Genomic DNA, 25566 nt, shown 5'->3' with positions numbered 1-25566 from the left:
AATATACTAGATAGCCAAAATATATCTTGGGCCTCAGCCTATGGAAATCTCATCGCTAGCAGTGCTACAAATTGAGATTCCCTTTATCCAGACCACACTGGCATGAAATGAAAGTCGCGAGCGGGCCAAATCAAATATTTGCCAACGTCCTCCTATACGGCCGCCGCGTCAGTTGTGGGTATAATTTGGCTATTAGCAGGTGGGTCAACGTTTTGATTTAATCAGCGGCTATACATAGTATTCAAACATCGAATCCCCCCGCTGCTCTTTTCAGTCAATAAGCCACAGTCAAAACATTTCTCCTGTCTCTGGCCGACCCGGTTGACAAGAGTTATTTAAAAGTGCAGCGGCTCCAGTCTCGTATCGCTCGCGGCCCAATTTGGAGCGGGACCCAGACACCGAGGCTGCTGCGAATTCCCCCTCCGAGCTGCAAAACGAGACCTCCGTTCGGCTCTTAACGACACTAATAGAAATCACAGTTCCAGCGCTGTGTAACGAGAAGGCGCTCGGCATCATTAATATGTATTTTCAAAGATGGAATTTCCAATGACTGCCAGCTAACTAAATAAAAAGACTCCGGTTGGTTTGGGTGGCCTGAAAACGAATCCAGGCTGCCTCGCATCGGGCCCCGGAGCCCCGAGCGTCATGTCAGACTGTCCTCAGTCTCCAACTTGACGCTTCCCGCTTACCAGTCTCTCTCTAGACTGTAAAACAGATTCTTTGCGGCAGGAGGGGGGGGGAAATGGTCATAAACCTTGAACCTTTTTTTTTATGACACACAGCCTGGTAGAGAGCTCAAATTGACTGTTATGTGAAGGTATGAAATTGGTCCAGGATGAGGAAATGTCTAATTATAGGTTCTGACCTGCAACTTAACACGCTCAGCTGTAAATCCAAGTGAAACCTGTTGGGTTGCTATTAAGAGGCTTCATTACTGCGCGTGGCTCTCTTAAAGTTTACAGAGACCGTCCTTCTCTTATGTTATGCCATTTTATCTTGTGTAGCGTAAAATAAAATTGATATTTAATCCTTAGAGTAGCTGATAAAACTGTGGTTTGAACCATGACATCAAACAGGAGCTCAACAATATCTTAATTGGAGATTATTATGGGATCCAAAAAATTGCTCTCCCTAACCCTAAGCCAACACTTCACCTTCAAACGCTCATTATGACGGGTGATCTTTTAAAGAATTTGTAACTTTTATTCAGCTAGGATGAATTGATCAAAAGTGACACACAAACTGTTATTTTGAACTTTCTATTCATTAAATAGTCCTGAAAAAATGTTTTGCAAATGTTTTCAACATTGATAATAATAATAAATGTTTCTTGAGCAGCAAATCAGCATATTAGAATGATTTCTGAAGGATCATGTGACACTGAAGACTGTAGTAATGATGCTGAAAATTCAGATTTGCATCAAAGGAATAAAATACACTTTAAGATATATCCACACACAAAAAAAGTTATTTTAAATTGTAATAATATTTCACAATATTACTGGTTTTACTGTGTTTTTAATCAAATACATGCAGCCTTGGTAAGTATAAAATACATATTTCATAAACACTTTAAAAATCTTACTGACCCCAAACTTTCTAGAAACCAGAATATCACAGACAGGAAAACCCTAGGAAAGTGGCAGTGAGTTTTGCACAGGCGTGTGTTTCTTGACTTTTGTTTCATGATGTTGACATGTGAAAATAGTTAATATTCTTCTTTTCATTTTTTATACAGAGAATTGAGAAGATGACAAGAAACATGGATTCCAGTCTGTACAGTGATTTCTGTGAAAGTCGACAGCTGAGTTTCTGTGAGTAATCGTTCACATACTGTACACGATTGTTTTCATTTCATTTTTGCGTTTCCAAAGTGACTTGCTTTGCATTGAAGGGACACATTTTATCAGTTCATGCATTACCTGGGGATCGAACCCATGACATTGGCGTTGCTAGTGACAGGCTATAGTGTTAGAGCTACAATAACTCTTTTCTCTGGGGTTTTACTGCATGAAAGCATCCGTTTTGTTGCTCCATGAGCAGGTCAGGTATGGTTTGCAGTATCAATGTAATGCAGATCACTCCTCAGAAGAACTCCTGCATCAGATATCGTCTCCGATGAGATGTTCGGTTGGCATTTGTGCGCCCGAGGGCTTGTAAGAATGCAGCTGTGGGATTGTGAACACCACTACTGGCTTCTGAAGGCCACATTTCAGCACTAATAACATGTTCACTGGCTTTGTGCCGCTCCAGTAGCTGTGATGTCTTACTGGCATTGAGCTGCAGGTTGGGACAACAGCGCAGTAAATGTGCATGAATAACCCTGTTGCATAACACTGATGCTGAGTAAACACAACAAAGGGTTTTTGGTTTAATAGGATATGTTTGGAATTAATTACCTATTGTTCTTATGTAAATTGTGCAGTGTACACAGTATTCTGTCTGCTGTTTTTAGTTATAGTATGCAGAAAAAGCATTCGATGTGCAGTGCTGAACATTTCAAACTACTATGTGAGTAAGCTAGATTGTCACATTGTGTGTATGTTTCATTCAGCAATTGGAATTCTTCATTCACAAGTAAAAACATTTTGCATTTTTATCCAGTTTTATGATAAAATGTCTTGTCAGTTTGAACAAATAATGATTCAAATTAAGAAATCGTTGATTTTGTGGTGTGTTTTTTTTTTTTTTTTTTTTTATGGAAAGTCAAGTGTATTGCTTAGTAGGTTATTGCATTTCATGTTCTGTACTGCACATTTTGGGAAAAAGAATCATAATAAATCTTGCTATTGTGTACTACGAATATAGTTGCTCTTAGGACAAACTGCTTGTTATTTCCTCACTTTGGTACATCATGTTCTTACGGAGCCCCTAAAGCAGTGGTTCTCAACCTTTTCTGGGCCAGTGCCCCCCTATTCATTATCCAGGTCCCTTACCCCCATTATTATCATAGTTTCCCAGGGAGCAAAAAAGTAATCTGAAGTAGAAGTTAGCCTATATATCAGTGTATATCAGTGTTAACAAAATGCAACGGTTACAAATTTGACATTCAAAATTTAATCATGTGGCTTATCGCAAATAGCAGCCAATCAGCGAGGAGCAGCCAAAAAATGCAACGGTTACAAATTTGACATTCAAAATTTAATTAACAGCAGCTGTACCGCGAACAGACAGTCAGCAAACAAGAAGCATTCTTATAAATTATTTTCAACGGAGAACATTAACAGGGAAAAAGCAGAATGATTTTGAATTTGAACTTTCAAAACTGATTTGTAAATTAGTGTGACCCCTGTGCTTGATGTTTTTCTGCTCATTTCTTTTCTGTGGGTTGCAGAGACGAAGTCCAAGCGATTGCAGTACTTGGACTGCATGTGGATGTGACAAGAACAATTGACAAGACACATATGAACAATTTAATTATTATTGTATTATTAATTATTTGTAACTATCTTGAAACTATCCAAGCAGCGTTTCGCACTCAGACGTGTGACGACGGAATTAATACATTACCAAAATGTGATTACAGAATATATTTAAATTATCCATCAAATTCTCATTTTCTCCTTACAGTCTTGCGAGTTAACAAAAATGCCTGACCAGTAAATTACTTGGTGAACAAAGAAAACATTTTGGCATTAGGCATTAGTCAAAATTTGTCGCCGGAGTGAATGGGAACATGATTTATTGAAAATATTTGAAAATATATAAGTGGTTCTTAACTCAATACTTTTTTTAATGGCTTGTCAACTTTCCATTCCTCCGATGCGTGTATTAAAACGTTTCTCGAGACAAACTTTAAGTTGTCTTGAGAAAGCCGGACCAGATAGTTTGAAGAAGTGATTCTAGTCAGAGCTAGAATTCTAACCACTACCGGATTGTTGTCAGTGCGAAACAAATTTTTGAGCATGTGAATGCTGATTCTTGTCAGTGCTTGAGCGCTGGTCTATGACTGGAAAAATAATAGAGTCGTTGCAAAAGAAACGATACATAGCTTACATGTCACATTAAACTGGCAGATTTTAGAATGTTGTAGGCAGTTATTTTGCAAGTAATTACATTTTTAATCTGGTCTTGCCTGGATCTTTGGTGTAAACTCGTGAACCATGAACATCTGAACGGTACCGCCCCTGTTGAGAACCACTACCCTAAAGAGACATGGTGAAGGAAAAAAAGATGAGAGAGAGTTAAAATTATTTGTCGATGCTTTTGGGTTCTCCCGCAAAACTTTAAACGATAAACTTTGCATTTGCTCGCAAAGACTTCAAAAGGATTTGCGAGCAAACACAAAGTTTATCGGGGGAACGCAAAGGTTTTGCGAGCGAATGCAAAGGTTTTGCGAGCGAATGCAAAGGTTTTGCGAGCGAATGCAAAGGTTTTGCGAGCGAATGCAAAGGTTTTGCGAGCGAATGCAAAGGTTTTGCGAGCGAACGCAAAGATTTTCAGGGAAATGCGAAGGTTTCATGAGCGAACGCAAATGTTTCGTGAGCGAACGCAAAGTTTCTCGGGGGAACGCAAAGGTTTTGCGAGCGAATGCAAAGGTTTTGCGAGCGAATGCAAAGGTTTTGCGAGCGAATGCAAAGGTTTTGCGAGCGAACGCAAAGATTTTCAGGGAAATGCGAAGGTTTCATGAGCGAACGCAAATGTTTCGTGAGCGAACACAAAGTTTATCGGGGGAACGCAAAGGTTTTGCGAGCGAATGCAAAGGTTTTGCGAGCAAACGCAAAGATTTTCAGGGAAATGCGAAGGTTTCATGAGCGAACGCAAATGTTTCGTGAGCGAACGCAAAGTTTCTCGGGGGAACGCAAAGGTTTCGCGATCAAACGCAAAATTTATCGGGGAAACAAATTTTTCATGAGCGAATGCAAAGTTAGGAGGAATGCAAAGGTTTCGCTAGCAATCGCAAAGTTTCTCGGGGGGAACGCAAAGGTTTCGCGAGCAAATGCAAAGTTTCTCGGGGAACGCAAAGGTTTCGCAAACGAACGCAAAGTTTCTCGGGGGAACACATTTCATGAGCGAACTCAAAATTGGAAGGAATGCAAAGGTTTCGCAAAGGAACGCAAAGTTTCTCGGGGAACACAAATGTTTCATGAGCAAACTCAAAGTTGGGAGGAATGCAAAGGTTTCGCTAGCAAACGCAAAGTTTCTCAGGGGAACGCAAAGTTTCTTTAGGGAATGCAAAGATTTTGAGGGGGAACGCAAAGGTTTTGCGAGCGAATGCAAAGGTTTTGCGAGCAAACGCAAAGATTTTCAGGGAAACGCAAATGTTTCGTGAGCAAACGCAAAGTTTCTCGGGGGGAACCCAAAGGTTTCGCGAGCAAATGCAAAATTTCTCGGGGAAACAAATTTTTCATGAGCGAATGCAAAGTTGGGAGGAATGCAAAGGTTTCACGAGCAAATGCAAAGTTTCTCGGGGGAACGCAAAGGTTTCGCAAACGAACGCAAAGTTTCTCGGGGGGAACGCAGAGGTTTCGCGAGCAAATGCAAAGTTTCTCGGGGGGAACGCAAAGGTTTCGCGAGCAAATGCAAAGTTTCTCGGGGGAACACATTTCATGAGCGAACTCAAAGTTGGGAGGAGTGCAAAGGTTTCACTAGCAATCGCAAAGTTTCTCGGGGGAACGCAAAGGTTTCGCAAAGGACCGCAAAGTTTCTCGGGGAACACAAATGTTTCATGAGCAAACTCAAAGTTGGGAGGAATGCAAAGGTGTCGCTAGCAAACGCAAAGTTTCTCAGGGGAACGCAAAGTTTCTTTAGGGAATGCAAAGATTTTGAGGGGCAACGCAAAGTTTCTTGGGGGAACACAAAGGTTTCGCAAGCAAAAGCATTGACTTATTTTTCCTCCCATGTCTTTTTTTTTTTTTTTTTTTTTAACCATGTCCCTTTAGGAGCTCTCTCTCAAAATGATTCAAATGATTTGCTCTGTTTAGCTAAAAAGGCCTCGAAATTCCGTGAGTGGCTGGACTGCAGCAGTCTGGATGTGAAGCCCAACGCCATGTCCATGGAGATCCTGTCGTATCTGGCCTACGAGACGGTGGCCCAGGTGAGCTGCCATCACACTGTTTTTTTCTGAAATCGCATTGTATCTCAGAAAAACTAAAACTGTCTCATTTCAGGAAATCACTCTAAATTTGAACTTTACTTTCACTCCATCTCTGTTTCCAATGCAATAAACCCAGAAAGCCAACATGAAATTAGACCCCTGAAAATAACCTCTTTTGAAGCGTTCCAGTGCTTTGATTGTTTAATATGATGTTTCCTGGAAAAAAAATATATCATCTTGTTTTTCATATCAAGTGACATTGCTCATAAGCTGATATGGTTTTATATTTTAGGTTGTCGACCTTGCCCTGTTGGTTAAACAAGATATGACTCCCAAAACGGGCGATCCGTTTCAACATGCCATATCAGCAACTTTCATCCAGTACTGCAACTCCTCGGCTGAGGTAAACAAAACCATTTTTAGTTTACTCTTTGTTGTTATTGTTAACTAAAATTAAATCTATTAAAAATATTTTTTGTTAATTGAAATAAAATAAGAAAACTTCTACACTTTTTAAACGAGAATTGAGAAATGATGGCTTGGCAACTAACTGAAATAAATAAGTTTTAATACTAAAATGACTAAAACTAAACTGAAATGAAAATAAATAAAAGCTAAATATTAATATATAAAAAGCAAAAACTAATAAAAATGACAACAAAATTATTAAAATATAAAATAACATAATATATTACTTAATAATATAATAGTATATACATAATATTAAAATAACACTGTTGTTAGTGAATGATATTTGGAAATCATAAGCTGTTGTTTTAAGGTTCAGTTCCCTCCAAAAATGAAAATGTACTCGCCCTCATGACGTTCAAAACCTGTATGACTTTCTTTTGTGGGGGAGAACTTTAGCAGAAAACAATGAAAGTGAATTGGAACGGATGCGGTAAAGCTGCTAAAATCGCAAAAGAACCATAAATGTGCAATAAAAGTAAAGACCACCATGAACATTTTTCAAAAAATCTTTTGTTTGTAACAGTAAATGATGACAGAATGACAGTCAATCATTGTTTTCTAGTTCTTCTCAGGCCAGTTATTGTGCCAGTAATGTGTTTTTTATTTGGTTTAAGCTGCATGCAAGTGATATTCTTCACCAATGCATTCGTATGTTGTAATCCACTATTAAAATGTGTTTTATCAGATTAGTTGCAGTTTGGTGAGTCTATAGAATACTTTAAGTGGCTTTACTGGTGTAAATGTATGAGTAGGGATGTGTCAACAGCTTTCTCCGAGCGCTTGTCCATTGGAAAAGAAAACCAAACAGGACTGTCCCGCTCCATGGGTTTGACCTCTCGCCAAGTAGGGCCGCCAAGTTTGTCCAAGGTGGTTTTGAGCTGCGGGATCCGTTCCATGGATGGACTTCTCTGTCACTGAAACCACAAAAACCTCATCTGTCTCTCTTACACTCTTTTTTCGGACTCGGCCAAGGCCACTCCGGGTCTGGAAGCGCACATGGTATTTTTTAAGCCTGAATTCCAGTATTGTTTTTCTCCTAAACCTTGGGGGTCCTTGGGATGGTGTTCCCATGTGGCGAGAGTGACAGAATGACCCTAGGTTTTGAGCGATAGGACTGAGACGTGTCGTAAGACTGCAGGTGATGTTTTTCAGGGTTGTGTTGAAATGTTTTGTAGCCGTGACCTTTTTATGTCATTGTTACTTTTGTGTTGCCTAAAAGGAGTGTTGTGTTGTGCGAAGGTTGTGAGCACATTGTGGTCTTCATATGAGTTGCAGTCGTCTAACGTCACTCTTAGAAGAATAATCAAGAATTTGTTCACGTACATGTAAGTGATTTTTCTGGTCTAATTTAAGGCTGCAAGCACCAAAAAGGAAACGGACTCTCCAGAAAACACCCCTCCGTCCACTCCCAGCGGCCCACTGACGACGGGAAACCAGGGGAAGATGCACTCCATGGCCCAGGGCAACGGTGGGCCAAACCAAGATGGCAGCAGTAAGGTTAAGCAGAGGAAAAGGAAGAAGGTACACAAATATTTTAGCATCAATATTATATTATATGTTAATATTTTCCTAGCAATATGTTACAGATAAGTGTGATTACTGCACCTCTAGTGGTTTTTAAATGGAATTGCAGACTGTTCATTTGAAAAGTCTAACTGGGCTGGACATAACAAGAGTGGCTCAACCATTATTATTATAATATTTTTAATTATTCCCTTATTCATTTTTTTATATATACCAGTCAAAAGTTTTGGATTGGTAAGATTTTTAATGTTTTTAAAAGAAATCTCCGCTCACCATTTATTGATTGATAAAAGAAAATAAAAAAAAAATTATTACAATTTAAAACAGCTGTTTTCTATGTGAATGTATAGTAAAGTGTAATTTATTCCTGTGATCAAAGCTGAATTTTCAGCATCATTACTCCAGTCTTCAGTGTCACATGATCCTTCAGAAATCATTCTAATATGATGATTTGATGCTCAAGTATTGATGAAATCAATACTTTTATTCATCAAGGATTAATTAAATTGATCAAAAGTTACAGTAAAGACATTTATAAAGTTACAATAGATTATATTTCAAATAAATGCTGTTCTTTTGAACTTTCTATTCATCAAAGAATCCTGAAAAAATTGACTGTTTTCAACATTGATAATAATAATGAATGTTTTGTGAGCATCAAATCATCATATTAAAATGATTTCTGAAGGATCATGTGACACTGAAGACTGGAGTAATGATGCTGAAAATTCAGCTTTGATCAGAGGAATATAAAATATATTAATATAGAAAACAGTCATTTTAAATTGCCATAATTTATGTGAGTCTATAGAATACTTTAAGTGGCTTTACTGGCGTAAATTTTGCCATTATTGTTTTCTTTTTCTTTTTTTTAATCAAATAAATGCAGCCTTGGTGAGCAGAAGAGTATGTATCTATAAAATACATTTATAGAGTGTGTGTGTGTGTGTGTGTGTTACATACACTATTTATTATTATTATTAATGTTAAATTCGTTCACTTTCATGTGCCAATTTAAGCTGGTTCAACCTATGACTGCATTGTAAAAATCCCTTGACTTCCATTGGTCAGACGAACAGATAATCCTGCCCCAACCCACACCATTGGGCCACTCAGAAAACACCCTAACACTGTTTATTTTACACTAGAAGAAACCCTGAGGTTATTCTAATATTTGTCATAGATTCCAGCCTCTTCATAAGCAGTAAAAACATTAGCAAGGAATAAGTCTTAATATGTTCCTATTCACCCGTGTTTTACTGACTCCAGTTTCTCTGATCTTTATTGCAAACATCCAAACAGGGAAGTTGTTTTTCCATCCGACTTGATACCGAGTTGAAATTGTTCCCTTCCCTCCAAGTGACTTCAGAGACACTGCAATTACAGCCAATCACACGCAGCACTAACGTTTACTGTCAAACCTCTATATATCAGTGCTGACAGTTCATAAAGCATCAAATGACACATAGCATTTATATCTCTCCGGAGGTAAAGCTCTGGCCCATCCTCCGATTTTGATTCCGAAAAGCGTGCGATTGTGTGTGTGCCGTGTCCTCGAGTCCTGTGTTTGTGCATTAAACTGCAGGACTCCCACAGTGTTTTTGAATTAGCAATAATACGAGCTGTATTTTCTCTGTCTTCTTCGTTGCAGAGCGCGGCGGCCTGTGGCGCGGAGGCTCAGAGCAGTGCCATCCAACCAGCCCACATCAGAGAGGCCATCAGGCGCTACAGCCACAAGATTGGCCCGCTCTCCCCCTTCTCAGTACGTAATAACAGAGCCGTAAAAGAGTTATATTTATAATCGCAGCGCAGCCCCATTTTAAAGTGGTCAAGCCCTAAAGTATTGGAATTGTTTAGCGCAATTTGTGGTTAGTGTAATTTTCCTCATAAAAGTCACATAATTCTACTGGAGAATTAAATAAGCGGAATTTCGATCCTTTTTGGAAATACAAAGGAGATTTAATTTTGTTTTGTTTTCCGTAAATTCTGTTTACAGCTGAGAAATGCCTGCTTATTCCGCGCACTTACGTATGCGACTCTGCAGCTCGCCGACTGCGAGTTATAATTTTCCATCAGGCGCAGAAGTGTGGGAGTCTAAGTGCTAGTCTGCATTTGAGAAATGGCTTTTGGAGGCTTTCTCACAGCCAATTTGGAGGCTTTTGCTATTGTGGTCAATCTGCAATTCACAGGTAATGAGCAATTTACCACTGACGGCCTACTTGATCATTCCCGAGCCAACAGCCCGCCAGAAGACCTGGCAAAATATGTTCTGCATGGCTGTTTTGTGTTTTAAATACTGATATTTGTTACTTTTCATTATGACGTAATACAGTTATCGAATAGCAAAGCACTAGATCATGGGCTGTTCTGCTTTTAATGCAAGTAGACAACAATGTTTTCAATAAGATCCTTCAAGAACACGCAAAACCTCTTGCGTTTAATTTGTTGTATTATTCTATTTTATTTTATTTGTTTTTATTGTATTGTATTCATACAAATGTGTAAATGGTAGAAAATGTACAGCACAGCTCTTGGCATGGAAATACCATCAGCTGCTGGCTTGGCATTCCAATTTTATTTTATTTTACAGCAGATTTAACTCGTGTTTTACCAAAGGACCTCCATGGAAATGTCCACAACATCCTGGGATATTTCCGTCATGTCTCTTCCATGTATTTTGGCCAAATATTCAGTAAGAATTGCTCTGCTGTTGAAGAGGCCTTTGCAAACCAAAGTGTGATTGAAGCACTTTCTTATTACATCTCTAAATTAACTTAAAAGTACTACAGTTTCAGTGTCACCAAGCAACGCAGGACAACTGTGACTGGATAGGGTCATTTCCATGGCATAAACACGAAGCCGACATGTATAACTGTAGGAAACTGGGAGTTGCTCAGGGACGCAGTGTATTGTTTAATATATAAAACAGGTGTTATATGGTTTTCCAGGGTATGATGCTGAGTGAAGACTTCCAGATGTTCTCTAGTGCCACTTGCGTTCGCCTTTGATGAGTAAATCTCAGCTCCTTACTGGGAATGGCACTGGAATAATTAGACGGGGGGGATGCGAGTGACTGAGTGAGTGCCGTCAGAATGGAGTTATCATGTAATTGGCTTGGTTTTATTGCGACTGGAGCCAGTTTAAACCCATGATTAATTACACCAATAAGCAATTTTCACTCTGGTCTTTAAAAAAAAACAAAGGTAGAAGTAAGCCCTTGTTTGGAAGGTCGAGCGTATATGTGGTCGCTGACAGACGTGAGGCAATTTCTCATTAACGTGTACGGTTATCTATTGGGCCGTTTGGTGGTGCGTTCACTTTCCAGATTGCGCTTTACATATGAGCCAACCGTTAAGTCGACGTATTAACTTCAAATGCATATGAGATTCTCAACACTCCCCCAGCTTGAAACGAAGAGAAATAGCCAATCTGGAAACGGTTCGCTTTCACTCAAGTTTCACCATCGTGGATGTGTAGTATTATGTAATTTAAATGTCTGCCCCAGTGACTGTTGTTGGAGGCTTTATCGGCCTCAAATTACCAAAATCAAGTCATTGTGAGATTATTAACTTTGAAATTGAATTAAGAGGGTAACGCAAGACCTAGAATCATTCAGAGATCATTAGATTACACTCACGCACAGGGCAACGCGATTACCTCCCCCGTCCGCAAGGACAGTAAGTCACCGGCCAAGAAGAAGTATAATTTTATTTGAGTCCAGAGTCTCCTGTTGTGGAAAATCGGCTCATCAGATGGAATTGTTTTTCCTTTTGTGTTTGTTTCTGCCAGTTTTGAAGATGCCTGGCGAAAACATCATTTTCTGATGCTTAAAGGGTTAGTTCACCCAAAAATGAAAATTCTGTCAGTAATTACTCACCCTCATGTTGATCTAACCCCGTAAGACTTTCGTTCATCTTCGGAACACAAATTAAGATATTTTTTGATGAAATCTGAGAGCTGTCTCACTCCTTCATAGGCTTCTATGTAATTTCCTTTTGCCGGCCCAGAAAAGTTAGTAAAGACATCGTTAAAATAGTCCAAGTGACTACAGTGGCTCAACCTTAAGTTTATCAAGCGACTAGAATCCTTTTTGTGCAAAAAACCCCCCTAAAATAACGACTTTATTCAACTATTAATTTTTTTCCGTGTCAGCCTCTGACGCGAGTTCACAAGAGCGCTGTGACGCATGCGCGAGAACTGAGAACACATTGGTATCTAGGGTGTTACTATGTGGTCTCTAATGTGTTCTTTGTGTTTTTTTTGTACATTGCTTTGCGTTTGCTATGTGTTCTAACTAGTTGTTAGAGCATTGTTATGCTGATGCTGTGGTGTTTTGAGTGTTTTTATTTAGAATGTTGTTTGGGTGTTTCTATGTTGTTGCTAATGTGTTCAGGGTGGCTTTTAGTTTGTTGCTATATGGTTGCTAGGCTGTTCTGACTGGTTTTTACAGCGTTTCTATGTCACTGATGAGGAGGTTTGAGTTTTTTTTTTTTATGTGCATTTGCTATGGTGTTGCTATGCAGTTGCAATTGTGTTTTGAGTAATTCTTTAGCACAATGCTATGTGGGTTCTAAGGTGTTGCTATGCAAGGGGTTCTGGGTGGTCACTAGGTGGTTGCTAAGGTGTTCATGGTGGTTTTAAGTACATTGTTATGCGGTTGCTAGGTGTTCTAATTGGTTGTTAGAGCATTGTTGCTTTGGTGTTTTGAGTGTTTTTACTTAGCACGTTGCTATGCGGTTACTTGGAAGTTCTAGCTGATTTTTGGGGCGTTGTTATGCCATTACTAAGGTAGTTTGATGGGCAGTTTTTACCAGTGCATTGCTAGGATGTTACTGGGGGTTCTGGGTGGTTACTAAGGTTTTCTAAGTGGTTTAGCATGTTGCTATGTGGTTGCATGCTTGTTTTAAGTTGATAGTGAGAGTAAATCTTGCTTTAACAAAAGCTTCAGACAAGCACAAAAGTGTATCCTAAAGAGCTAGAGATACGTTCATCGTTGCTAGATCTGTTAAAATTTCATTGGCCCTTATGCATGTTTAGAAATTGCTGTGACAGCAATATTTTGTGCCTTACTTACAGTTTCCACCGGTCTCGCTTTACGTAAGTCTTTTTGCCAGAGACAACAAATGGGGGAGTGATACGTCTCCTCTCTTGTTTATTGCCCCATCGTCTCTATATCTGAGGATGGACATCTTGTACTGGGCTGCTGACATCCACAGAACTCTCTGTTTCTGTGCCCTTTTCAATGCCTCATAAATGCTGCACTATAAACGGCCCATTGGACCAGGTTTTACATCCCTGAATTCCAGTTGCGTCCCTCGTGTTGGCATCAGACGCCAGTTCCTGTGCTCAGTGTCTACAGATCCATTGAAAACCTTCCCTAACAATTACACATTTACAAGTAGAGACATTCTTCCCTGTGGTTTGAATAGCTTGTTATTACTCCATGAAATTGCTTTGTGGACGTCAAGTGAACGGTCGGACTGGCAGAGTCATACAGAAGTGGGTCAGTTGGAATGGGAAAACAGCATACGGTAGTCTTCCAAAGAGGCAATATTTTATCGAAATGATATTCAAACCTCCCAGTGCAGAAATACAGCCCAAGTACTGGCGCCATTTGAAGTAAAGCGTAATATTTGTCTTTGAAATACGTTTATCAGAGAAAGAACAGCACTCTACAGTAATGTCCAACTTCCTGGATTATGAGCCTTGAACACAAAGAACTGTATTTGTTTTTATTTTACGCCAAAGTGTTGGCAATGGTGGCCTATCTTTTCTTATTTGTTGAAGCATTGATATAAAAATACTATGCCATTAGAAGCATGAAGCTGAGCGTTTGGTGCCAGAAAATGCTTTGCTATTTCTCTCTCTAGATTTATGGAGTCGTTTTTTTTTTTTTTTTTCTCCCCCCTCTCCTTCAGTATAATTTCTGTTGAGCCGCATCTGGAAGTATTTATTTCAGTGCCATGTAATCCATCTCGTGGCGCAGTAAACAGACTGGCTATTATTTTTTGAATAAAGTCTCATCTTCAGGCTTCGAGAGAGCGGAGTGCTGCCTGCGAGTCCTCCTGGCTGTTTCAGATGCTATTGATTTACGGTGGGTTTTTCCACATGCTGACCCCCAAATCCCACTTCACAGCGAGGTGGTGTACAGTACGGCCCATTAAGTCAGAGTTCTGGGGATGCACTTCCCCGCTGGAGTGCGCTGGATCTGGCTGCGTTTCGACTCCCCAAATAACGGGGCTACGCAGCACAATAACAACTCTAATCCTTTGCCCAGAACTCTCGAAGGTGCCGCTTTACTCTAAATCACGCCGCTTTTAGCATTTCTTCGGTTCAGACTTGAGGATAAAGCTCAAATTCTGATTATAATAGAGCTGTTTACAACATACTCTCATTGGGTATTTCCAAAAGAAATTAAGCAATATCAAGATCTATTGGGTTTTATGATGCCATCCCTTTTATTTACTTATTGGGACTATGCCATAACTTGGATCAGGGATTCCCAAACTTTTTTTGGGGTCAGCTGAACCCCTTTGACCTAAAAGATTTACTTCTGTTGGTCTATCTGTCTGTTCTTTCTTAAATATGTCTGTGTGTATAATATTGATGTTATACACACATACATATTTAAGAAAGAACAGACAGAAAGACAGACAGTTGATGTGCAGTAAGTAAATATACAATCACACACAAAAAAAAGTTTAGACCATTGGATTGAGGACAAAGTGGGTAAATTGAGGACCTTTTGACCAGTTCTCACTATATCTTAAGCCTTAGTTTTAAGTTTATTTGTTCATTTATTTGTATTTATAACCTTTATTTAACCAGGAAAAACTCTTGAGATTTAAAATATATTTTACAAGAGGGTCCTGGCCAAGACAGGGAGCACACTAGCTAAACATGAAAAAACATTTAAACATGAAAACAAATAATTAATTACATATACGAAAAAGGTATACAATATCAGTGAAAACAATTACAATCAGGTAAATCCGTGACCGAGTCATTTAAAATACTCTTAAATTCATTTAGAGAGACCAACTCTTTAAAGCATAATTTATCGTGTAACTGATTCTAATCAGACAGAGCAGCATAACTAACTCCCTTTTACCCATATTTGTACGGACTTTTTGGATGTTTAAAAGATAATGTTCTTGTGAACGAAGACCATAAATATTTACTCCTTTTTGAATGGTTAACTGTTGTAAAATAAAGGGGAAGCAAACCCGTTATATAAAGATGTACCAGTTCTTGAGTCTATGAATTGACAGCACAGACCATCCAACCAAAGAGTACAGTAAACAATGATGGGTGATGGCTTTTGAATTGGTAATAAACCTTAAAGCTCCATGATAAACTGAATCCAATGCCTATAAACAATGCTTAGGTGCCTGCAGATAGATATCACATAATCTAACACTGACAAAAAAGTAGCAGCTACTAATCTCCTCCTTGCTTCAAACGAAAGACATGACTTAACTCTAAAGAAAAAGCCCTATTTCAACTTTCATTTCTTTACAAGATGCTGAACATAGGGCCCAAATGAGAGTCATTAAAAATCCCAAACATTTATATTGAGAAACTATGGCAATCACTGAACCTTAGTAATTCAACATGGACTTGAGAGTGTAGGCTTTCTATTTGAAAACATCATTAGTTTCATTTTAAATCCCTCAATGTATGCTGAACTATACATTAAAACAGACTGAAGATAATTCAGGGCCTGATCTAGTGTTGTTGCAGAGAAATAAATCACCATATCATCAGCATATAAATTAAAATATGAATGTGTAATGTTAATCCCAATATTATTAATATATAAAATAAATAATAGTGGCCCAAGGACCGATACCTGTGGTATGCCTTAAGTCACAATCAAGGTTTCCAAAGGGATCCCCCCTAATATGTATACATAGAGTTCTACCCAATAAATAGTTCATAAATCATCCAACAGCTTTCACTGATAAACCTACTCTGATAAGCCTCTGCTTCAGTATTTCATGATTTAAAGTATCAAAAGCGTTAGATAAAGTGATTAAAAAAGAGTGATGCAGCGTTTCTTACAGTCCAGTGAAATCATTAGTTAATTTAATACTTTTAAATTCGCTTTGGTTGTACTATATTTTTTCCTCAAACCTTATTTGAGGATAAACTCTTTTAATTGATCATTCACAATTGATTCCAAAACCTTAGTTAAAATAGATAATTTGGAGATAGTCCTGTAGTTATTTAGTACATTTGGATCACCCCCTTTGAATAATGGCAGACCATAAGCTGTTAACATAAGCATCTATCTCCAGATAGAAGATTTAATTTCTAGATAAAGAAAGATTAAAAAGATATGTTAATGGTGGAGCAATGAAATCAGCTGCCAACTTAAAAAAAAAAAGAAAAAAAAGAAATATTAACTAAATATATAAATAAATAAATAAATATTAACTTCTAAAACTGTTACTGGACTAATGACTTTCATCAGAATAAACATTTAAAGAGTTGTCAAGGGTCAAATTATTAGATGTTTAAGTGTGTTATGTGTTATGTTATAGGGTTAGGGAAGGGTTGGGGTTAGGCACTAATAAGGCACTTGTGATGGTCAAGGTTATAGGGTCCTCAAAAAGAGAAATCATGTGTTTGTAAAAAAAATAAAATATATATATCACTTTTTATTTGACATAAAAGTAGGAAGGCAGAGGATTATATTTATTGTTCATTTATATATTAATAATATATTTGTGATTTATATTGATTTGTGTTAAATTAGAACCCTACTAGTAATTATTATCCACACCATCCTGCTCATTCTACCCATGAATCCTGGACCTGATGATTTTACAGACACGGATACGCTCGAGAGAGAGAGAGAGCGGGAAGACGGTCTGAAATTCGTTATTGCATTAAAACCCACACTTAGCCTTGTCTATTTTCCTAAGCCCTCTGGATTTCAGATCGAAGGCATTTGAAGGAGGTTCTGACCCGGGACGACTGTACATTGATACAGTTGAACTTGCAGGCAGACTTGAGCGCTGGCAGTCTGACGATGGGGAAGTCCCGGTCATACGCCATTCGTATGGACCGCAGCCTTGATCCAATTCAGTCGGCTCCAAGCAGACAGGACCACTGCGCGTATCCCTGTCCTCTCCCTCCTCCCGGAGCTCTCGGCGCCAGCACACACACACTAGAGCTCGCACACATTCCCACATCTGTCTTATGCTGCTCATGAATATGCACGAGCAGGAGTTACACTTATGGTAACGTCTCATTACGGTCGGTGAAATGCACAATCATGCATCTTTCTGCTATCTTGTCTTAACATGCCTCTCAGACCTTTCATTCACACGTTTGTAAAAGGTTTGTCCACCCAAAAATTTAAATCCTGTCATTCGTCATCATTTACTCGCCCTCATATTGATCCAAGGTGTTAAAAGTCATTTGTTGGAAATCTTGCCTTTTGCCACAACACTCAAATCCCTTTTGCTCTCACTTTCAAGTTTAAAAAAACGAAAGTGTGAATGAGATTTAAGAGCTGTTTTCAACAGCCTTTTCCTCGCAAAGCTATCGTTTGATTTCAGAGGACATAAAATATAGCGTACAATTTGCATGGCTGTGTTATTTTCTTTCACAATCATCATTGGCTGGTAGAAAGGATAAGTTAAAAATTGTAGCATTAATATTTAATTCATTTAAATGGTTAAGGAAAATAAGATTAAAAACCAAATCATTCAGAGGCGTGTTTAAAATGTGTTTAAGAATAATGCACCGAGCTTTCAATCACCAGTGAAGACAGAAAGAAAACAAAGAGGGATTTTTTTTTTTTTTTTATTCTGTGAAGAAAAGTTAGTTTAGTTGAGTTGAGTTGAGTTGAGTTGAGTTGAGTTGAGTTGAGTTGAGTTGAGTTGAGTTGAGTTGAGTTGAGTTGAGTTGAGTTGAGTTTAGTTTAGTAAGATAGGGAAGCGCCTGATACTCTAGAGTAGTCTGTCCATCGAAGCACTGTATGTGTTCATGCTTCTGGAACACTGTAATAAGCTTGTGTAGCCTATACATTAACACTATCCTACACAAAGGTTAACATGTTAACAATACTTTCTAAGCCTTTTTAAATCTTTTTATAAATATCTACATATACCAAATTGTATAGGCTATTAAAGGGTTAGTTCACCCAAAAAAATGAAAAGGGTCAGAAAGCTCTCAGAAACCCTTGCGGGTTTGGAACGACATGAAGGTGAGTAATAGATGACAGAATTTTCATTTTTGGGTGAACTAACCCTTTAAAATAAAGTGATATGCCATCATTAAGGACTAACATAAACTAACTTTGGCCTTTAGGGGAATAATCAAATGTGAATCGTTTCAAATAGAAGCTTTCTGCATTTGTGAAAATCGAATCGTAAGCCTATGAATTGTGAATCGAATCGATTCACTGTCTACCCAAAGATTCACAGCCCTAGTGTTCCACAGAAGAAAGAAGTTCATACAGTTTGGAACGACATTGGTGTGAGTAAATGATGACAGACCGTTCGTTTTCGGGGTGAACTATCCCTCTCTTTTTCTCATCCAGTCTTTGGGGTAAAGTTGCTGCCCAAGGCTTAGTCTGCGACAGATCTTTGTTTTTCTTTGCTGGTATTTATGTTCTTTTTGTACCGAAGTGTTTAAATGTATTCCTGAACCTTTTGTCTAATGTGTGTCTTGGCCTGAGAACTTTGTGTAAAAATGACAAGAAGCGAACTATTGGAGGTGTTCGAGGCTGAAATATGCACCCCACTCGGTTTTATGGTGCGTGCGATGGACTTGGTTTTGTTTATTGACACTAACAATGTTTCTGTGTTCATCAAACCGGCCGGGCACCGTAAAACAATGACTGTCTTGAAACGGTCACACATGAGAGCCGTGGCACATTGTTTATGACAAGCGGTAAACAATGCCTGATGGCCACCATTTTTTTATTTGGCATAAAAATAAGAGGAACGCAGAATGATATTCTAGCTAATGAGTTACATATGCGAGTTCTCAGTGCAGGACTGATAATTGGAGTGTCATCTCTCAGCGGAGAGGAGACTGTTTGTCTCTCACATTTACGCGTCCGCCTGAGACTCGACGGCCAACGAGAGGACACAGCGGCGCTGATCAAAGATAAACCTCCTCTCTCCAGGGGTCATCCTTCTTTTTTCTGCACAATCCTGGCAATGATGCAGCTTAACAGGCTTGAAAAGAGAAGTGCAAACAGTTTCCTTCCTCACGCAAACAAGACGACCAAAGAAGCTTCTCTTTCAACTTGGCTCGGTTTTTGCCTGCCAAAACGACCAAAGCACTAGAGAGTTATTTTATGAGTTGAGCTGTTCTCTCCATGTAATGGCGATTAGATCACGCTGGGTTTAATATTAGAGTAATTCACCTCTTATAACTAATATATATATATACACACACATATATTCATTTTCTTGCATAGTAGGTTGTCCTTTTTGGTCCCCATTAGAAAAACAGTGATGTTTTTTTGAAAATGTAAAATTGCAGAAAGCTTTCTGTGATGGGTAGGGTAAGTGTAAGAAGATAGAATGCAGTTTGTACAGTATAAAAAGCATTATGTCTATGCAAAGTCTCCATAAAACATGAAAATACAATGTGTTTCCAGTATACACATATAATTATAACAAGACACATTTAAGTAAAACTAATAGTTATTAATGTTGAGACATTTTTTTGCATTTGTGGTAAGATTAAAAAAGAGAGAGAAATGAATACTTTTATTCAGCAAGGATGCAATAATTGATCAAAGGTGACCATTTATAATGTTACAAAAGATTTCTATTTAATAAATGTACTAAATAAATGTAATAAATACTGTTCATTGAACTGAAAAAGAATCACCATTTCCACAAAAATGTTAAACTATTTTCAACATTGATAATAAGAAATGTTTCTTGAGCAGCAAATCATCATATTATAATGATTTGTGAAGGATCATGTGACACTGAAGACTGGAGTAATGATGCTGAAAATTCAGCTTTGATCACAGGAATAAATTACACTTTAATATAAACTCAAATAGAAAACCGTTCTTTAAATTTGTAATAATATTTCGCAATTTTACTGTTTTTACTGTATTTTGGATTAAATAAATGCAGCCTTGGTGAGCAGAAGAGACTTTTTTCATAAACATAAAAAAGTGTAATAGCAACTTTTGAATAGGTTTATTTATATATTATTTAATATGTATATACTTTATCGGTTTATATCAGTACAATATGGTAATTTGTCTAAATATTGGTATCGGGCATGGATAAACCTATATCGTTCGACCACTCTTCAAACAACATGACAGCGAGTAAATCATGATATAGTTTTTTTCATTCTGTGACAGTGGGCTGTCTGTAATGATCCATTGTAAATAAATAAAGCAATTAATGTGTTTGTGTGACCCTTTTGACCTTTGCGTGCACAACTGCAATCCAAGAGCAAATAATCTTGCTCATGAATATAAAACCCACACTATTATTTCTCTTTATATATTGTGTCAGGCTCACACGGTTGGAGAAAATCATTAATTCACATCATGCCACCAATGCAAATTTAACAGCTTGCGCGGATAACCGCCAACATGTGTTGACCATTCATTCACAGAAGTGAAGGACACGAGCGCGCGTCCAATAAAGCCTTCCAGACCCCTGCCAGTCTTCCGTATCCACTGATCCCAGATTTCTGATCCATACGCTCTGGATTTCAGCAGAGCCCGTAATATATCCAGGCAATAAAAGCAGCGAGGGTCAGTTGCTGGGCTACTGGAATGCGTTTTTACAGCGGCGCTTCTGTACGAGGACTCTGAAACCGCACGCTCTCTTCCTTCTTGTACTGTCAGCAGGCGATATTTCATCAGAAAGCCTCTCTCCACACAGATGCTTCCTCTGCCCATGTTGCAGATATTTTCTCCTGGAGTTGTTCTTGGACCCCGTGGGCTGGGTTTCGCCCCGGCAGAGGTGCCACCCACTGCCAAGGCCACGGGCCTGGGTGAGCCCGGTCTGAACCCGGAGACCTCCGTGGAGTGTTTCCATAAGGGGGGAGCGGAGGTCTTACTTAGCACTATTTATCTGCAAAAATGGAGATTTATGAATGGTCGAGCAGAGGCATCGCGAGGCAGTTTGCAAAAAGCACAAAGGCGGAATGTTTCGCCCGCGTTTGAATTTGCCCTGTGTTTATGTATTGCAGTTAATGGAATTTAAAGAGGACAGATTGAGATCAGATTCAGCCTCCCTTTCATCAGTGTCCTTTCAAATTTGACTCTGTCATTTATATTTGCTCTTTGCACTGCACAATTTCCCAGCTTGAATAAGTTGCAGGTGCTAAAATGCATTGTGCAAGTGTGTTTAGCGAATTCACTTCTTGATTTCCTCTTTCACAGCATAATTTCTGTTCACAGAAACAGATGTGTGACTTTTTAGGTGGGTAAAAAGAGATATCTTCCTCAACAGAAATGCCACTAAAAGTCACCCGCTGTTTCAGTTTGTGTTGTTAAATGTGGGGCTAATATAATGGGATATGTGATTGACCTAAAATCAGCTCTGAAAACACTGAAACATGAAGAAAACACTCCTAAGTCTTGAAACAGCAATCTACTCTGACATTAGACAGTATAGAGTGCTATAATCAAACATAGGAAATGGCAAAATTATATAGAAATAATAATTTTCCATTTTAATACGTTTCTGGTCTCTATGTTATATGAAATAGCTGTTTCGAAGTGTATTTATAAATGTGTGTATATACAGTCAAACCAAAAATTATGCATACACCTTATATAATTTGTGAATTATTTTTTTTTTTTTTTTTACTAGTGGGTGCAGGACACTATAGTTCATTTATGTAGCAAAATAAAGTAAACTTTGACATATTATACCCAAAAATTCTTCATACAGTGGACTACCAGTAAAATGTATAAAAATTTGGGACCAAAAATTATTTAGACACTTTGACCTGACCATATTTTGCTGAAGTGTTTTTTCTTGAATTGCTAATGCGACCGTTTTACACCACAGACTGAAGAAAATTAAGCATTGTTGGTAAATCCAGGTGGATGCTGGTGGTGGTTGAGGAGATTCCCCCTTCCATGTAAAGCGCTTTGAGTACCTAGAAAAGCGTCATATATAAATGTAACGAATTAAATGGTGACCTAAATTGGTATTATCTAATTGTATACTTAAATTTAACAGCTGACAGATATTCAACCTATTCATTCGTGAGACATTTTATCTGTACAGACGTGGCTATGCGGAAGCAATCAATAATTCTGTATTATAAATTTTTAAGGCCAGACAAGAAGTTTATTGAGGATTGGTTTGTAAAGGAGGACTAAACGCCTGCACACATATATATTCAAACGCGCACACCTATTGACTAAACACGTGATTGCGTCGGTGTTTGCGCAGAGATAACTAATAATCGTTTGCACCTTGGAACCTATTTCCGGGAGTGCGTTCTCGAGACACCAGGCACTGTTTTGTGTGGATGAGCGGCCGGAGCGCGTTAAGGGTTTTCCTGTTAGAACGGTGTCGTGTAAGCGGCCCCTAAGTTAATAACTAATGATCATTGTGACGAAAGTGAATCAATCAAAACTAACTTTAGCTGGACAATAACTTTACTCTAGAGCTGCTGTAAAGCCAAAACAATCTCTGTTACTGTAATTTCCTGTTATCACTGTAAAGCTGCTTTGAAACAATCTATATTGTTAAAAGCGCTATATACTGTAACTGAAGGTGACTTGACTTGACAGTCTATCAGAAGAATGGCTAAAACCAGTGAAATATCAACAGAGTTCTTGTCATATTTTATTACCATTTTCTAAACTATAGCGAATAAACTGTGATAATGTGAGAAATGTTGAAGGTGTCTGAATACATTTTGGTTTGACTTTTTTTGGGGGGGATCCCTTTTGGTATTTTTTTTTTTTTTTTACTTTAAAATCACCCCGGTGGTTTTAATTCAGGTGAAATATTTGAGAAAAACAAATAACTGCATGTGTTTGGTTAAAAAATGTAAAAAATACATCTCTCAAATACAGATCATTTCAGACACTGTCCCGCACTGTAGTCGAATAGTCGAATTTGTGCTGTTTACCCTTCTTTTCCGTTCGCAAAGTATAAATAATTAGCAGAGGGGAGGACAAGGCTTGAGACGCCGCGACAGGTCTCATGTGCAGACGTCAGGATGAAAATATATTCCATACAGGAAGGAACTCTTCCCTGAGATATATCTCAATTGCTTCCCCTTGAAACATGCACATTATATACATATATCAGGGTGGATTTCATGGCTATTTATTTTTCAGGATCTTTAGGGAACTCCTCTTGGTCAGCTTCCTTGAGGATGTGTATTTTTATGTTGGAAAATAAGCCCGCGATGTTGTGCAAGGCCGAATGTAACTGAGAATTTTGCTGTGCTGGAAAAATCCAGCTTTTAATAAAGCACCATTCATTCTCGATCTGTCAAGCTGAGGGAAACAGAATCAGATCAGAATTCACTGAAATTTAAATCGATCAGTTCAGTGAGCCAAAACTTTTATATTGCATCCGTTTTTCATTCAAACATTTGCAGTTTGAAATGCTTGTTCATATACGTTATGTTTTAAGTGGTTATTACGGCATTGTCGATGTATCAAGTTAAATTTGAATGCAGTTTTTCCCACATCCAGTGTAACAGATCCAGGTGTAAACGCGAGAGCGTTCCTGTTACAGTCGATTCTTGACCGGAGGATCGTATGTTCTCCTTTTCCTCGTTCTTCCTGATTAGCAATCCGCTTCCCAGTGTGCTGATCCTATAATTTGACTCCGAGATAATGACCCAAAGAAACAGAAGTCGCGAGCAAATCAAGCCTCGACCTTTGAGCTTTGATATGCGGGAATCTCGCTTTATAAGTTCCAGGTTGTCCGATGTGGAATGAGAGCTTTCACAATATCCTTTCTCTTTTTTTTTTTTTTTTTTCAAGTCAGTTCATGTTTCTAGGCCTGTATCCAGTTTGAGTCGTCTGGTTTCCTCTGCCGTCTGGGACCTGTCTCCATTTCGCTTTTGTGTCCCGTTAAAATGCCAGCCAAATGAAGAGAGTTCGCCATAATACGAATGCAAAAACACACGCATCAAAAAAACAAATTGTATCGCATGGAGGACGAGGCCAAACAGCACACATCTGGTTTGAGTTCTCCATTTCTTTTATGACGAGGAAATTAAATGACATATATAATAATCTACCACCCAGAGTGGGTTTGGATTCTGTCGGCTCCTTCCTTTTTTACCCACAATGCAGCTGTATGCGCTGTATTGTCCTGTCCTTGCAATGGTTTCTCCCTGTGGTTGAATAATCATAATTAATAGTGCTATAACAGGCTGTCAGAGGAGTTTGCCGTGTTGAGTTCATAAAGACACTTGTTATTTTTATATGTTGCCCGTGACTGCATCCGCCTTTCACCCCGGGATTGTGGTGATCTGATGGTTTTGTTCATAAAATACAGATCTCTGTTGGCAGAAACATGTCTTAAATAATTAAAATGATGTTTGTGTGTGACCACTTGTTACCATCCAACCAAGTGCTTATGGTAACTCGAATGACAGATGATGTTAAACATTAAACGCCTCATATGAAGGTTACGCAACTAACTGAGAACATCACAATCATGTTGGTTTATACCGGTTTTTAATAAAAGTTTTGTTTGAAAGGCTCTAAACATGACCTGTGGTTATCCTGATAAAATTTTGAAGTAAAAAAAAAAAAAAAAAGTATGTATGTATGTATGTATGTATGTTGTGTGTGTATGTATATATATATATATTTTTTATAAGTTATCATATTTTTTTATATATATATAAAATATATATTTGGAAAAAGAAAATTGAGATAAAATTGAGAAGTAAAAAATAATATATATATATATATATATAATTATTTTATTTTTTAGGGCTGTGCAATGATTAATCACATCCAAAATAAAAGTTTGTGTTTACATAATATATGTGTGTATACTGTGTATAAGTATTTTGTGTATATAAATACACACATATGCATGTATATAATAAGAAATATTTGTATATACTGTATATATATTTATATATAATTTATATTCTATATAAATATTTTATATATAAGTAACAGATTTTTTCTTAAATATATACACGCATGTGTGTGTGTGTGTGTGTGTGTGTGTGTGTGTTTATATATACAAAATAATTATACACAGTACACACACATATATTATGTAAACACAAACTTTTATTTTGGATGTGATTAATCGCGATTAGGGCGATAGCCCTAATATTTTTTAATGAGATAATATTAAAAATGGTCATGAGCAATTTATTGTTTAACCATTTCATGTATTTTGTAATAATTGAATAGAATTATAATAGATAAATCAACACAAAAGAAATGAAGCCACATCATTGACCCATACAGTACTTTTGCCATCCTTCACAACCAATTTTCTGAAAAATACACTATCGTTCAAAAGCTTGGAGTCAGTGAGATTTTTTTAATTAATGCTTTTATTTAGCAAGGACAC

General features: G+C 38.0%; 1 protein-coding gene across 2 annotated transcripts in view; it reads left to right on the top strand.

The window, feature by feature from the left end:
• The window catches only part of supt3h (SPT3 homolog, SAGA and STAGA complex component), a 131622-nt gene that overhangs the window by 104954 nt on the left and 1102 nt on the right, over positions 1-25566 (top strand). For both annotated transcript variants that reach the window (XM_084393631.1, XM_084393632.1), the window contains exons 7-11: positions 1739-1814; positions 5925-6037; positions 6330-6440; positions 7862-8029; positions 9684-9794. In XM_084393631.1, the coding sequence (XP_084249757.1) occupies positions 1739-1814; positions 5925-6037; positions 6330-6440; positions 7862-8029; positions 9684-9794 (579 nt within the window). The remainder of the gene's footprint in view (positions 1-1738; positions 1815-5924; positions 6038-6329; positions 6441-7861; positions 8030-9683; positions 9795-25566) is intronic.

The sequence above is a fragment of the Rutilus rutilus genome (assembly GCF_951802725.1).
Source record: "Rutilus rutilus genome assembly, chromosome: 21".
NCBI classification, from domain to species: Eukaryota; Metazoa; Chordata; class Actinopteri; order Cypriniformes; family Leuciscidae; genus Rutilus; species Rutilus rutilus.
The sequence above is the reverse complement of the archived record's forward strand: the minus strand, read 5'-3'. Positions and strand labels throughout refer to the sequence as shown.